This window comes from Arachis hypogaea, chromosome 8, assembly GCF_003086295.3.
Source record: "Arachis hypogaea cultivar Tifrunner chromosome 8, arahy.Tifrunner.gnm2.J5K5, whole genome shotgun sequence".
Taxonomy (NCBI): Eukaryota; Viridiplantae; Streptophyta; class Magnoliopsida; order Fabales; family Fabaceae; genus Arachis; species Arachis hypogaea.
The window spans coordinates 51,493,194-51,506,064 of record NC_092043.1 but is presented as its reverse complement, the minus strand read 5'-3'; the positions used below and the strand labels follow the sequence as shown (position 1 = coordinate 51,506,064).

The 12,871-nt window shown below is 32.8% G+C and overlaps 1 protein-coding gene across 3 annotated transcripts; it reads right to left on the bottom strand.

The window, feature by feature from the left end:
* Nucleotides 1-3,178: 3,178 nt before the first annotated feature.
* LOC112708252 (probable methyltransferase PMT2) lies at nt 3,179-7,863 on the bottom strand. 3 transcript variants are annotated; one of them, XR_003156289.3, is made up of 7 exons: nt 7,532-7,863; nt 6,584-7,267; nt 6,154-6,364; nt 5,376-5,664; nt 4,371-4,753; nt 3,896-3,973; nt 3,179-3,747 (listed from the first exon to the last, which is right to left on the bottom strand). XR_003156289.3 is itself a non-coding variant. In XM_025760430.2 (7 exons), exons 2-7 carry the CDS (start codon nt 7,229-7,231, stop codon nt 3,516-3,518), a joined length of 1,824 nt encoding a protein of 607 aa, XP_025616215.1. In that variant the 5' UTR covers nt 7,232-7,267; nt 7,532-7,863; the 3' UTR covers nt 3,179-3,515. The 3 variants fall into 3 exon arrangements, 2 of the variants coding, with proteins under 2 accessions (XP_025616215.1, XP_072057730.1); XM_025760430.2 differs by having other exon boundaries at nt 4,388-4,753; XM_072201629.1 differs by lacking the exon at nt 3,179-3,747 and having other exon boundaries at nt 3,848-3,973.
* Between the last annotated feature and the right edge of the window lie 5,008 nt (nt 7,864-12,871).

Here is a 12,871-nt window from a genome sequence, read left to right as displayed (position 1 = left end):
TTTCCTGTTCTCTCACTATAATATCTTTCAGTTTTGAAGGTTTATATAATTGATCTGTCCAAACTTAGACTACTGTAGTACTGTTGACTGATTATTGAGCATGCCTCTGCCCCGGCTACAAAAATCATTCTTTACATTGAATAGTATTAACTATTAAGAGTCCCTTCTTTGGGGAAAACTTTGTCCAGGAGATAAAATGAAAGAGTTTAAGGAGCCAACTTTTTTCAAATTACTTTTTTTTTTTTTATCTTAACTTCTGAATCCTAAATCTTCAATATTCAATCCTAAACCTTAAGTCCTAATTTCTAAAACCTAAACCTTCCAAAATATGAGAGTTAAAAGATAACAACAACAAAAAAATGGCTGGCTAATTAAGAATTAGTTCTCTATATTTATTGAAATAAAAGCTATGACAATATGACTAGTGGGTTGCAATTCACCGACTACTTGACTTGGATTGCAGTTTCATGAAGTAATAAACCTTGCAGTCCCTTAAGTTATTGATCTAGAATGAATTGATGAGTAAAAAATCCAGCAAGAATGCAAACTTATAGCGATGACCAATTCGATTTGTCTGGAAGCGTACTCGTGTTTGACATGGTGATGACTGAAATATGTTTCTTGTATTGCATACATGGATTGAGGTTTCTCTTTTTGGTTTCTTGCTACTAAGACAGAACACGTTTAAGCATGGATGGGCTGATCTTTCCAATATGCGATCGTGTCACCACCCTTTCCATCTTTTCAATTGAAATGAACTTTGCTTTTAAAATTTCAATGGATTTGGGTGTAACCCTAGTGTTTCTTTAGTATGTGGTGGAGTCTCTCCACTCTGAACTCTGCATTCTCAAGTGTGACGTCTGAAATAGTAGTTCTGATTCAAAAAGACTATTGCTTTTCTTAAGTTATTAGCCAGTTGTTCGTCTCCACAAAAGGTTAAAGAAAGTTTCCTGAAAATTTTGGCCAAGCCTATACCATTGTCGGACATCGAATATTTGAGCATAAATCGTCAAGTGTTTCAATTAATTTAGTGAATCTCTGAAGCAATGAAAACGATTTTAAAAATAATGAATCATGTCTAACAGAAGAAAGAAAAATCTTGAAATGATGTTGCTGCTGCTCTCGAGATGAGCAATTGACTCTATTTTCAAGCGAATCCAATAAATTGAAAAGGATTGAATGATTTCAGTAAAAGGATTATGCCCAACAACCTAATCTTTGTTGTTGCATTATCTATACTTATTGAGCCTGATATAGTTACACGAATATAATTTAGTAGAAATGAGAGAGTATTACGTGACACATTTTCATTATTAATTTTATTTCAATTGTAATTAGAAAATACATTATGTATATTTTTGTTGTCAAATTTATAATTAATTATTGTTAATCACATATAAAAGAGATAAAATAGATAAAAGAAAAAGATAAAAAAAATCCTTAGTTTTAGAAAAAAAAAATATTTAAGAACAACAATCATATACGTTAAGATGATGAAAAAATTTATTTTCAAAATAAATATTATACATAAGAGAGACTCGTAACAATCAAGACTTAAAAGTTAAAACTAAAGGGTTATGAATATATTATTATTGCAAAATCACTTTATTGACGATCATCCTTAAACCTAACAATTGGATCTTATATCTTGTTCATTAATGATAATAGTAAATCAAGTAAATGTAACATGATCACATAATATGAAAATTGCTTTTTTTTAAAAAAAATATACAAGTCCTTGACTTTTTGATCTATGAATATTTAAATCTTTTAGAATTTGAAAATATATTTAAATTTTTTATATTTTTAAAATATAAACATATCAATTTCTCATGTTTACAAAAATCAAATGCAATTTTTATTGTACTAACTTAGTCGATACAGAAGCACACATAAATTTTTTTTTAAAATGAGACAAATTAAACTCCAAAACTTAAATATATTTTAAATTCTCAAAAACTTATACATCTACAAACTAAAAAGTTAAGAATCAATTTATATTTCTTTTAAAAACACCAAACTCAAAACATATTCCTCTACGCCCCTTGAAAACCATCAACCATATGATAAAGAGGAATTTATAAATATTTATTTTAATTATCTATTTAAGATCAAAATACTATATTTATCATAAAAGCTATCTCATCACAATCTCTTCTTAATAATTCCTCAAAAATACTTTTTTAATATCACATTTTTTTGTGACTATTTAATATCACATTTTAGTAACTAGTCAGGAGAGTTGAGTTTAGGTGACTTAATACATAACAAATATAACTTGTTATTTATCTATAATTTAAAAAAGTACAACCCTTCAAAATCAAAGGATAAAAAAAGAAAAAATAAATACAAGGTCTAAAGTTTAAATTGGAATATTGGATAAACAAAGTTAAAGAAATTAATAAAAAATAATAAGACAACAGATAAGAAAAATTGAATAACAATAATCATACAACGTAGATAATTTATCGACTACAGTTGTATTTTTAAACCATTCAAAGTTTCTAACAAATATTACACTTACGCAGTTACGCTAATGGCATTAATCATTAGAGACACTCAGAAATTGAAACCGTTCACGCTCTCCTTGCATGAGATAGCCTAAATCACAGGATCCATCAATGGTGGCTTGGAGTGAACATGGTGCTCACTGGGAAAGGGATCGAAATTCGAAACTAAGAAGATCCACACTCCATAGCTGCTACCTTGGGCAGGGACTCTAATTCATGTAATTTACAATACAATCTTGTCAAGGAAAGAACCAAAAAAAGTAGATTTGAAGACTATAATTTAAGATAATAATGGCAATAATAGGACTAAATGAGAAAATTGCAACTTTTTTTTTACGAGAGTAAACTATTAAATCTGGAAGTTTATATTGCTGACAAAAAAAACACAAAAAATGCTAACGATAAATAAATTTTTGAAAAATTTAAAAACATAACAATTTTTTTAAAAAATATTATAAATTATCACATATTTTTTAAAAATAAAAAAATTAAAAGATCAAATTTTACTTCGAATTCTTTTTCTTACACTTAAATATTTATTCAAATATTGTCATAAAAATTCAGATTAATTGGATGAACTGTTTACTAAATACATTTTTTTTTTGTCACTTACAACATATAATAATTATTGATTATTTTTATTCCATTTTCGAATCATTTATGAGCCGTTTTGTTGATAACATTTAATTGGTAGTTAACCCTTTTTATGATGGTAAAAATTACATTCATACAAACAAAACCAAATTACAAACAAACAAAAAACCTAACTAACGGTTTTCTCTCGCTAATTACACTCAACGCATTCACTAATTATTATGTTTTTGCTCACTTATTCACTCTGCAATTTAAAAAAATTAAACATACGGCCACTAATATCTTCGGCACCAGGCAATTTCATGTCTCCAAGCTCTCACCCAGCTAGACAAACTCCAAAGTACATGCAATTAGAAGTGTGTTTGGAAACGATTGTTCCATTCCAATAACTCTGCTTAATGCTTACGTTAATCACAGTGAACTTGTACTGTTGTCACCTGCAACCCAATACTGCTTGACTGCAAACAAAACCTTCTCTGAAACCAATGGACCATCCTCATTATCCACCATTCTCGTTTTCCACCTCATTCCTCTCACAATTCTCTTCACCCGCATTAGCACGCCAACATCATCTCGAATTATTACAGCTCCTTCAGGCCGTAATATACGATCCATCTCCAATAAAATGTCTTCTGCGCCGCACCTGTATTCATGGTTTGAGTCAGGCAAAACCAGAACTTGACTCACATGTCTCCACCTGTATTCATTGTATGAACTACTTTGGCTGCTAGTGCTATTTGCATATATGTGTGTGCGTGTGTGTGTGTAAATTGCAATGAAAAACAATTTACTCATTCTTGTATAAGCTGAAAACAGCATTTGCATGGATTAGGTCATAGGTCCTGGGATATGTGGAGAAGGCTTCGCACCTGGCAGAAAATAGAAAAATTATCAAACTGAACAAGGTTTTTTTTTTTTATCATCCCCTCCGTTTCCAATTCACACGGTATAAAAAGCATAACTAGTGATAAGCTAGCAAGACTCAACATAGACTATCTATAGTATAAAACCACTACAATAAATAGAATTTGCAGGGACAGAAAGTAAAAAATAAGTATAGGAAATAAGATAACTTCTGATTAGTCAATATTAATTCTCACTTTTTGAAGAGTTTAGAGCTAGAATTCAGTGTTTACGGTTTAAAATTTTAGATTTATGATTTAGAGTAAATGGATACTCCAAAAAAAAAAAATAGTTGTTATTAGTTGAAAAATAGTTACTTCGCTAATTTAACTAGAAAGTGGAAAAAAAAAAAAGAAAGGACACCTCAACAAATAAGTTACCAATCGTGATAAATGCCAATCAATCCACGCTCAAATATAACACCAAGGTTAGCTTTCTCTGCGATTGTAGGCACAACATTCATAACCCATAATTTCGGAGAGTCCATGGCAGCAGCAAAACTCCCCAGACCAGCATTCATGTCCATTATGTTGCGATACCTTCCCGAGTCAATGATTTTGTTGACCCGCTTATAAGCGTTTACATGCTTCTTCCATGATCGATTATCATCCACAAATATCTCTACAGATAGACCAGGAACAGATCCACTTGTTATTCTGGAAGGAATAGCATTGAGTCTCTCTGGGAATGGCTTCCACGAACCATTAGTTTTAGTAGGAGTTATACAATTTTCCATCTTTTTGTACCTACACAGTGTCAGAGCTTTCAGATTAAGATTACAACCATAGTCCTACCTCGTTCAAGTTAGGGGACTAACACTATGCTAGAGATCTACACATATAAAATCTCTTGAAAGGCCTTGCATTGCTTCTCAACTACTTAATTATCTTGAAAGATGCCATTTACCAGCCAGGAAATAGTTCTTGCAAATAAATATAAAATACATTTCAAAAACTTGTTCAACATAAAAAAGAAACATAAATCCAAACTCCTTGTATTCTTCGAAACACAAGCCTTAGGAAATAAGCTTGGGATTAATAACTTAGAATAGAAAATGCAGCCGGGGAATCAAATTGTAAATATTCATAACGTATGGACAAGAGGTGTTGGTTATAAGCGATTTCTTGAGGTGTTGCCATAGGTGATAAGAAGATGGTCCTCTAGTATCTTAGGCAATAGGCATGGTAACCATAATCAACATAGTAGTCCTCTTATTTGTATTGTAATACATATTTTCCTTCTGAGTAAACACAAAAAATGGTGTATCTAATTGTCTGAACATAAATCATCAAATTGGAAATAAGTAATCCATGGAAGAGAAAGAGAAGGGAAAAAAGATTGATGAAATGAAATGAGACAGAAAAATACCAGACATCACTGGCATTTGTAGCATCACATGTTGAAGATTGAGCTTCTTGTTCAGTGCATTCATCGGTATTTAATCTTTTTCTCCATATAGCGATTTCACCCTTCTCATGTCTCTTTTCCCAACAAAGAAGTTTAGCAATATCCTCAATCTGCTTTTGCTCCTCCTCAAGCTCATCTTCAGGACGCTGCCATGCTCGGTAGCTATTCCTCCAGCTGATTGGAGGGCCAGAAAGGATCCAGTAACCACCAGGTCTGAGAACTCGATCAACCTCCTTCATATATATACCATCTAACAATTTTTTTGAATTCAAATAATTTTATGAACTTTGCTTCTTTTAATGAACCATTGAACAATAAATAAGAAAACATGAAAAAAAAAAAACAATGAATTCAAAGAAGAAAGATACAATAATCTAGTAAGGATAACAATGATTTGAAGATCATCATCTTATCATAAATAAATAAATAGGACATAGTTTTCGTACTTGAAGTTATCTTAGGTTGAGGTCAATGTGATCAAATAACGTATCCTACAAGCTAACCTTTAAATTGTTAATTTCAAATTAAACATATGTCTCAGCAAAAACGAAAGTAGTCATGAAATATAGAGTTTTGAAACATGTAATGCATGAATGTCTCATTAAAAAAAATATATCTTTCATCTATAGAAGCCCTGATCGCCTGTGGAATCATTTCCTTAAGTGATAGCATGAGATTTATTAGGTGAACCAAAAGAAATGTTTATTGTCCCGTGTCAGAGACATGGTAGTTATCTTACCATTTCCACCCCATGGAATCAAACAGCGAGAACAATGTGCCATGTCAAATGATCCAGAAGGGAAAGGCAACATGATGGTTCCAAGAACGCCAATGATAGCCGGAACACCTCTTTCTAAAGCAAATTGCACTTGTGCTTCATGAGAGTCCCTTGGTGCAATTGACATTGTAACAACATTTTTCTTAAACAGGTATGCCCCCCAACTAGCAACCTACCATCACCAATAACCATCAAATGAGCTAGGATATAACATCTACTGCACATATAGTATAGGAGCTCAAAATTTTGCATGGAAGAAGCATTTAGAAGTAGAAGGAACCAAGATAAAAGCTTATAATTAATTATTAAGTGAAAACTTAGAATTCCTTCATTCCAACATGATGTAGATGAGAAATGCAAGAATAAAACAGAACAAGGAATGTCGACTCACCCCACAACCAGTATCTAAAGCAGTTCTAACCATGCCATTGTCGAGTGGAATAACAGATGCTAGTTCATCAATATAAGCATCAGCTCCTTGGGGAAACTGTGTGCCTCCACCAGGAAACCTGAAAACATTTCCTTCATATTGTATCCAGTTTTGCACAGCCTTCTCCACTGTCAAGCTCTTGTAAGGGGCATTCGCATAGGGAACATAATCACGGCTCTTGGGCCATGGAAATGGGGTTGCATATCCTCTAGGAGCTGGTATGAGACAATAAAGTTTTTCTTCTTGAGGAGGACAATGCCTTTCTCTATACATCATATTTTCGCGGGGGAATGTCATTGCTCGTCTTTGATCATGACAAGGAGTATAATCAATGTATTGATCATCACATGGCTTGAACTCCTTGACTCCTCCTTCGGGAGCATCAGGCGCTCCAGCTTCACCATCGCGATGGGATTCATAGCTAAGATCACTCAGAACACTGCAATCCGTTTCTCTGTTAATTGCCACCGCTATGCTGTCTCCCTTTCCAAAACCACTCCGCTGCCATACGCCTAATATATAGAAGAAAGCACACAAGCCAACTACCGTGAAAACAGGCATAGGACCCTTATTGTTTCTGTTGTCTCCCGGGTTCCCTTTTGTAACCATGATGGATCTTTATTATCTCCAAACCGACATGAGTCGCTACATTGTTCCATTGAAATACATTAATGCACGCATCAAACGTGAAATGCTCTAACTGCTAAGAAGCCCTCTTAGAGAAAGCTATTTTTCAACACCAAGGTTGGTTAATTCAGAAGACAGTAAGTGCTTATTTCATTTCAAAATTTAAAGAGAATGATCATGCAACAAAAACAATAATGAGATAATCAACAAATTTATTTTACATAAAGCCAAGGTTACTAGTGAATAATGATTATGACAAATAAATCGTGGGTGGGACCTTACCTTACAAAATCAAGTTTAAGACTTGATGATTGGGCAGTTGGTCGAAGATGGAGAAAGGAAAGGAACAACCCTCTGTGCAGAGAATGAAAAGAACAAAACAGTGAGGGAAGATCTGAAACAAGCAGAGGAGTTCGTAGTCTTCTTTTCGTTTGGAATGGCAGAAAGAGGGGGAGTGGATGATTGGGTTGAGCTGGCTGTGTTTGTGTGTACTTGCTTATCTTACGCTATGTCCGTCAAAATTCAGAAATGTTTATTGCCTTCGAAAAATACGAGGTCTCTGCTTCGTTTCCTCACTCCTTGTTCGGAATGTTTCGTTAATTAGTGGATGCTTTAAAAACAGAATCTTGGTATCATATGCTAAAAGGCAAGTATCATGGAAAGAAAAATATTTACTAAAATTTTAGTATATGTTTTATTAAAATTTGACCAATATTTAATTAGTAAAAGAAAAGTGAATAATATTATTTTTTATATATAAGTCATTTTTTAATACAAATTTATATAAATTATTTATATTCACGTGTGCACATTTTTTTTTGTGCCGTTACTATACATTTTTCTTTTTCTTTTTCGTTATTTTTCTCTTTCGTTATCGTCGTCACTAACACCACCTCATTCTCCTTCTACTCTTCCTCTTTTTTTTTTATTGGAATTTCTTCTCCTCCTTTCTTTTTCTCCGTTTCTTCCGTCATCAGTTATCTCGTTGTTAAAGATAATGAATAATTCAAGTTCAGATTGTCAATTAAACCAAAACGAAATTGATTATTGTTTTGAATCCAATCAAATTGGTGAGGTGTGGTACGATTCTAGTTAATATTTTCGTTAGTAGTTTATGATTCTAAAAGTGAATAATGTTTTTGTTTGTGAAAATTGTTGTTCATTGTTGATGGTTTGAATTGAATGTAATGTAAAAGTTCTGCATTAAAGAAAATATTTTTCTATATTTGCAGTAAATTTGGATGTAACACGAAGATATTTGGATGTAACGCAAAGATATTTGAGTGTATTGTTTAAGAATTTTCGGTATATGTGTGTTGATAAGTTCTGCATAATTCAAAACTCTTCTTCTCCCTCTTCCTCATCTTCTGCTGCATCTTCTTCTTCTTTTTCATCATCATCATCCTCTTTTTTTTTCTTATTTTATCTTCTTAAGTTTTTTCTTGTTTTACTCTATTAACAAGAATAAAAAAAATCAAACAAAGAAGAAGAAACACATAATGGTATAAAATTACTTGAAAGATGATGAACTTACATTCATTCAACTAAAAGAAAGAAAGAAATAAGAAAAAATGTAGCATTAGAGGAAATATTTTTCTGTAATTGCAGCAAATTTGGGTGTAACACGAAGATATTTGAGTGTAACGCGAAGATATTTGAGTGTATTGTTTAAGAATTTTCGATGTGTGTATGCTGATAAGTTCTACATAATTCAAAATTCTTCCTCTTTCTCATCCTCATCTTCTACTGCTGTTTCTTCTTTTTTCATCATCATCACCATCTTTTTCTTCTTTTTTTTTCTTATTCATCTTTAAGTTTCTCTTTATTTTACTCTCATAACAAGAATAAAAACAAAAAAATCAAACAAAGAAGAAGAAGAAACACATAATGCTGTAAAATTACTTGGAAGATGATGAACTTATATTCATTCGACTAAAAGAAAGAAAGAAATAAGAAAAAAAAGAAAAAAAATGTAATATTAGAGGAAATATTTTTCTATATTTACATCAAATTTGGGTGTAACATGTAAAACCCGCAAAAATTAATAAATAGTTAACCAATAAGTTAATTATTATTTACAAGAATTAGAAAATTAAAGTTGATAAATTAGAAGGATAGAAATATTTAAAATATAAAATTTAACACTAATTTTAAAAATTTGGATCCAAACTGGATCGAACAGACTAAACCGAACGAACCAGACCTAAGGCCCAACCCTACAACATGCATAGGAAGAGCTTCAGCTCTTCTTCCCTCCACATTTGGGAAACACGCTAGGAAACTCATGGAAGGAGGGGAAAATATGCAAACTCTTGCTCTAATCTTCTACTCCTCATAACTTTCAATCCGAAGCTCCGATTGAGGAGTCGTCAGTGACCACGCATTCCTCTCAAAATCCATAAAATAATTTGGTAAGGAATTCATTTTTCTTACCCAAATCATTCCTTCTCAGTTTTGAATTTGAAAAGTGTTGGAATTAAGAATTTATATAATTTTGGTATTTTAGGTTCGAATTAATTCACGAAAATTAGCGAGTTTTGTTCAATTGAGGCATGAGTAAGGTAAAGAGGTCAAACCTCTTGTTGATTAGTGATTTAGATAGCTTGAATGTTGATTATAGTGTTATGTTATAGAATTAGATTGAATAAATATTGAATTGGAGTATGTTGATGATGTTGGGAACTGGATTGTTGGACCTTGGCGGCTGAAAATTTTGTTCAGAAAAGTTTTGGGGTTGTGGACTCTTGAGGAACGTTGATCATGAAGTGTCTCTGGGTTTTACGATGAAATCGGTCGAGGTATGATTTTGGTTTCTCGTATATAATATGTAATGTACGTGAAAACTTAGGCTAGATAACTATAGGATAAGTTGGATTGAATGTTTGGTTGTTGAGGTGATTAGGGAACTAATATGTATATGTGTACAATAAATTTAAGAATTGATATATGTATGTGAATATGATAGAGTTATGAAAGATGATTGATGAGAAAACTGGTCCGGGGGCCGTGACCGGGTAAGTTGAACGGAATAGATTATTGTTGAAATGCGTGAGTGGTATATGAATTGGGTATGAAGGGTAATTAAGTTGGTATGTGATGGATTAGGTGTTTGATGAATATCGAATAATAATGGTTGTTGACATGTTGATGATTGATGAGTGAATTAAAATGGACTGTGTGATTTTGAATTGTCGAAATTGAGAATGTGAATGTTGAGAATTAATTATAAGATGATTATAAGTTATGTTGTGTTGGTTAATAACATGAGTGTGATGGAAGGTTGATGAGATGATGTATTAAATAAATAATGATACTATTTTAATGTTTGAGTATGGAATTATGTTTGATTATGAGCTTTTAGGGGTTGAATTTGATGAGTAAGTATATTGGTGGGTTGTGAAATATATGAGAAGGCTGAGATTGAATTTAGCTTGTTTTGGATTGGTTAAAAACTTGGATTGTTGGTTTTGAGTTGGAAAACTTTGTAAAAATAGAGGTTGATATTTTTGAAAAAAAATTGAATTTTGGCCAAACTTTGGCGAGTCATAACTCGATTTTTGGACCCTCTAACTTTCCAAACTTGTTTTATATGAAAATTAGGCCCGTGAAGTTTACACCTTTTGAAGAACGAAGGAAAAATGATTTCAAATGAAAAAGTTATGTGCGTCGGAAGTTTGGTGTGTAAAGCTGAAATTCTACAACACTCACAATTTTTGCCAACTCTTCATAACTTGCGTACGCGAGCCTCACATGCGGAGCGGGCATTCTGTTCGGGTTACGTTGGATGTCCCGCGTACGCGAGTAAGGGAAAAGCACCCCCGCAAACGCGAGATCGTCCATGCGTACGCGGAACCCTGGAATCAGCAAAATGAGTTTGTGATTTAAAACATAATTTTAAACTTCCAAACCTATATTTTCACTATTTTAGATCCTAAATATTAGTTGTAAACATAGTGGAGGGATCAAGCTATGAAGGCTTATTGACTTGGGAGTGAAGAGAGTTTGAGATGTGATGATTATGAATGAGAAGTGCGGAGTGTTGAGATTATTATAAACGAAGGCTATATTAATAATGATTGAAGTGATAGTGATGAGTTGTGATTGTGAGGATGGACGAGTAATTCCTATCTAAACTATGATTTTGAATTTGGGGATATTGAGATATGGTTAATGATTAGAATTGAGTTTAATTATTAATTATTTTGAGATGTCGAGTTATGACTGTGAGGGTAGATGAGCAATTCCTATTCGAGATGTAATTTTGAGGATAGACGAGTAATTCCTATCCGAGTCATGGCCTGTGGATAGACAAGTAATTCCTACTCTGGTTATGATTTGAGGCACCTACTTGAGTAGACGAGTAATACCTATTATGGGTTGGGCGAAATACCGACATGGAGAGACGAGTAATACCTATTCCATGTTGTGGTGTTCTGTCTGGCGTTAGCTACCGAACATGTCGGGTTGGCCTTATAACCGACAGATGAGACTCATCAGCTATAGGACAGGCATACATCATGTGAATATGATTGATTTGCTTGCTTGTGCATTAATTGGGAGTGTCTTTATGATTTAGTATACCTAATTGTTATACTTGCTACCTGCATTACTTATACTCTATGAAGCACGGACACTTTGCTGAGTTGCCGTTTCTGTGTGTCGGACACATTTCGGACACGACACTCGTCCGACACGCGTGTCTGCTGTGTCCAAACCGTGTCTCAATAAAAACTAAAAAATTCTTCTCCGGACACACTTGAACACATCTAAATATCATCATGTGTCAGCGTGTCCAATCTTATTCTTAATATATATTCTTAAAATAAATTTAGATATAGTATATATTATTATTTATTAAAACAAAAAATATTTTCAATACTTAATATAATTAAAATAAGACATTAAAAATAATTTAAAAAATTAATTTATATTTTAATATCAATAAAATATTAAAATATCATTACGTTTATCTAAAAAATACTTTATATTTTATATGTATGCGTGTCCCCGTATCATGTAAGATTTTAAAATTCGCATGTCGGCGTGTCCCGTGTCGTGTCGTGTTCCGTGTCCGTATCAGTGTTCGTGCATCATAGCTTATACTCTAATTGTGTTTGCCATTGTCTATTTGTCAGTCTGTGTATTTCCATTGGAGTTAGAAAATTTGGAAGAAGGCGGATGATGGAGGAATTTAGATAGAGTTTTTGTTAAGTTTAGGAAACTTAGAGAACCACCCTACTTATGGCTTTCGGTTTTTTTCTAGAGAAAAGGACAAATAGGTCATTGACCTTTTGATCTGCGAACATTTAAATCCCCAACGATATGAAAATATATTTAAGTCCCTGACCTTCTCAAAATCTAAACACATCGATCCCTCTGTTCACTTAGGTATGGCAGACTTAACGAAAAAATCAAACATAACTTCTATTGTATTAGTCTGGCTGATATACAGATGCACATGTAGAAAAATTTTTAAAATACGACAAATTAGACTCATGGATCGATATATCCAAATTTTGAGAAAGTCAGGGACTTAAATATATTTTCAAATCCTTAAGGGTATAAATGTCTGCGGGGCAAAAGGTGAAGGACCTATTTGTCCTTTTCTCTTTTTTTAATCTT

Coding starts and splice junctions, on each gene's coding strand:
- LOC112708252 (XM_025760430.2), bottom strand. CDS start 7,231: ATGGTTACAAAAGGGAACCCGGGAGACAACAGAAACAATAAGGGTCCT. Junction 6,365..6,583: donor CTTTAGATACTGGTTGTGGG/GTGAGTCGACAT, acceptor TGGTGATGGTAG/GTTGCTAGTTGGGGGGCATA. Junction 3,748..3,895: donor TTCAGCTTATACAAGAATGA/GTAAATTGTTTT, acceptor CCATGAATACAG/GTGCGGCGCAGAAGACATTT.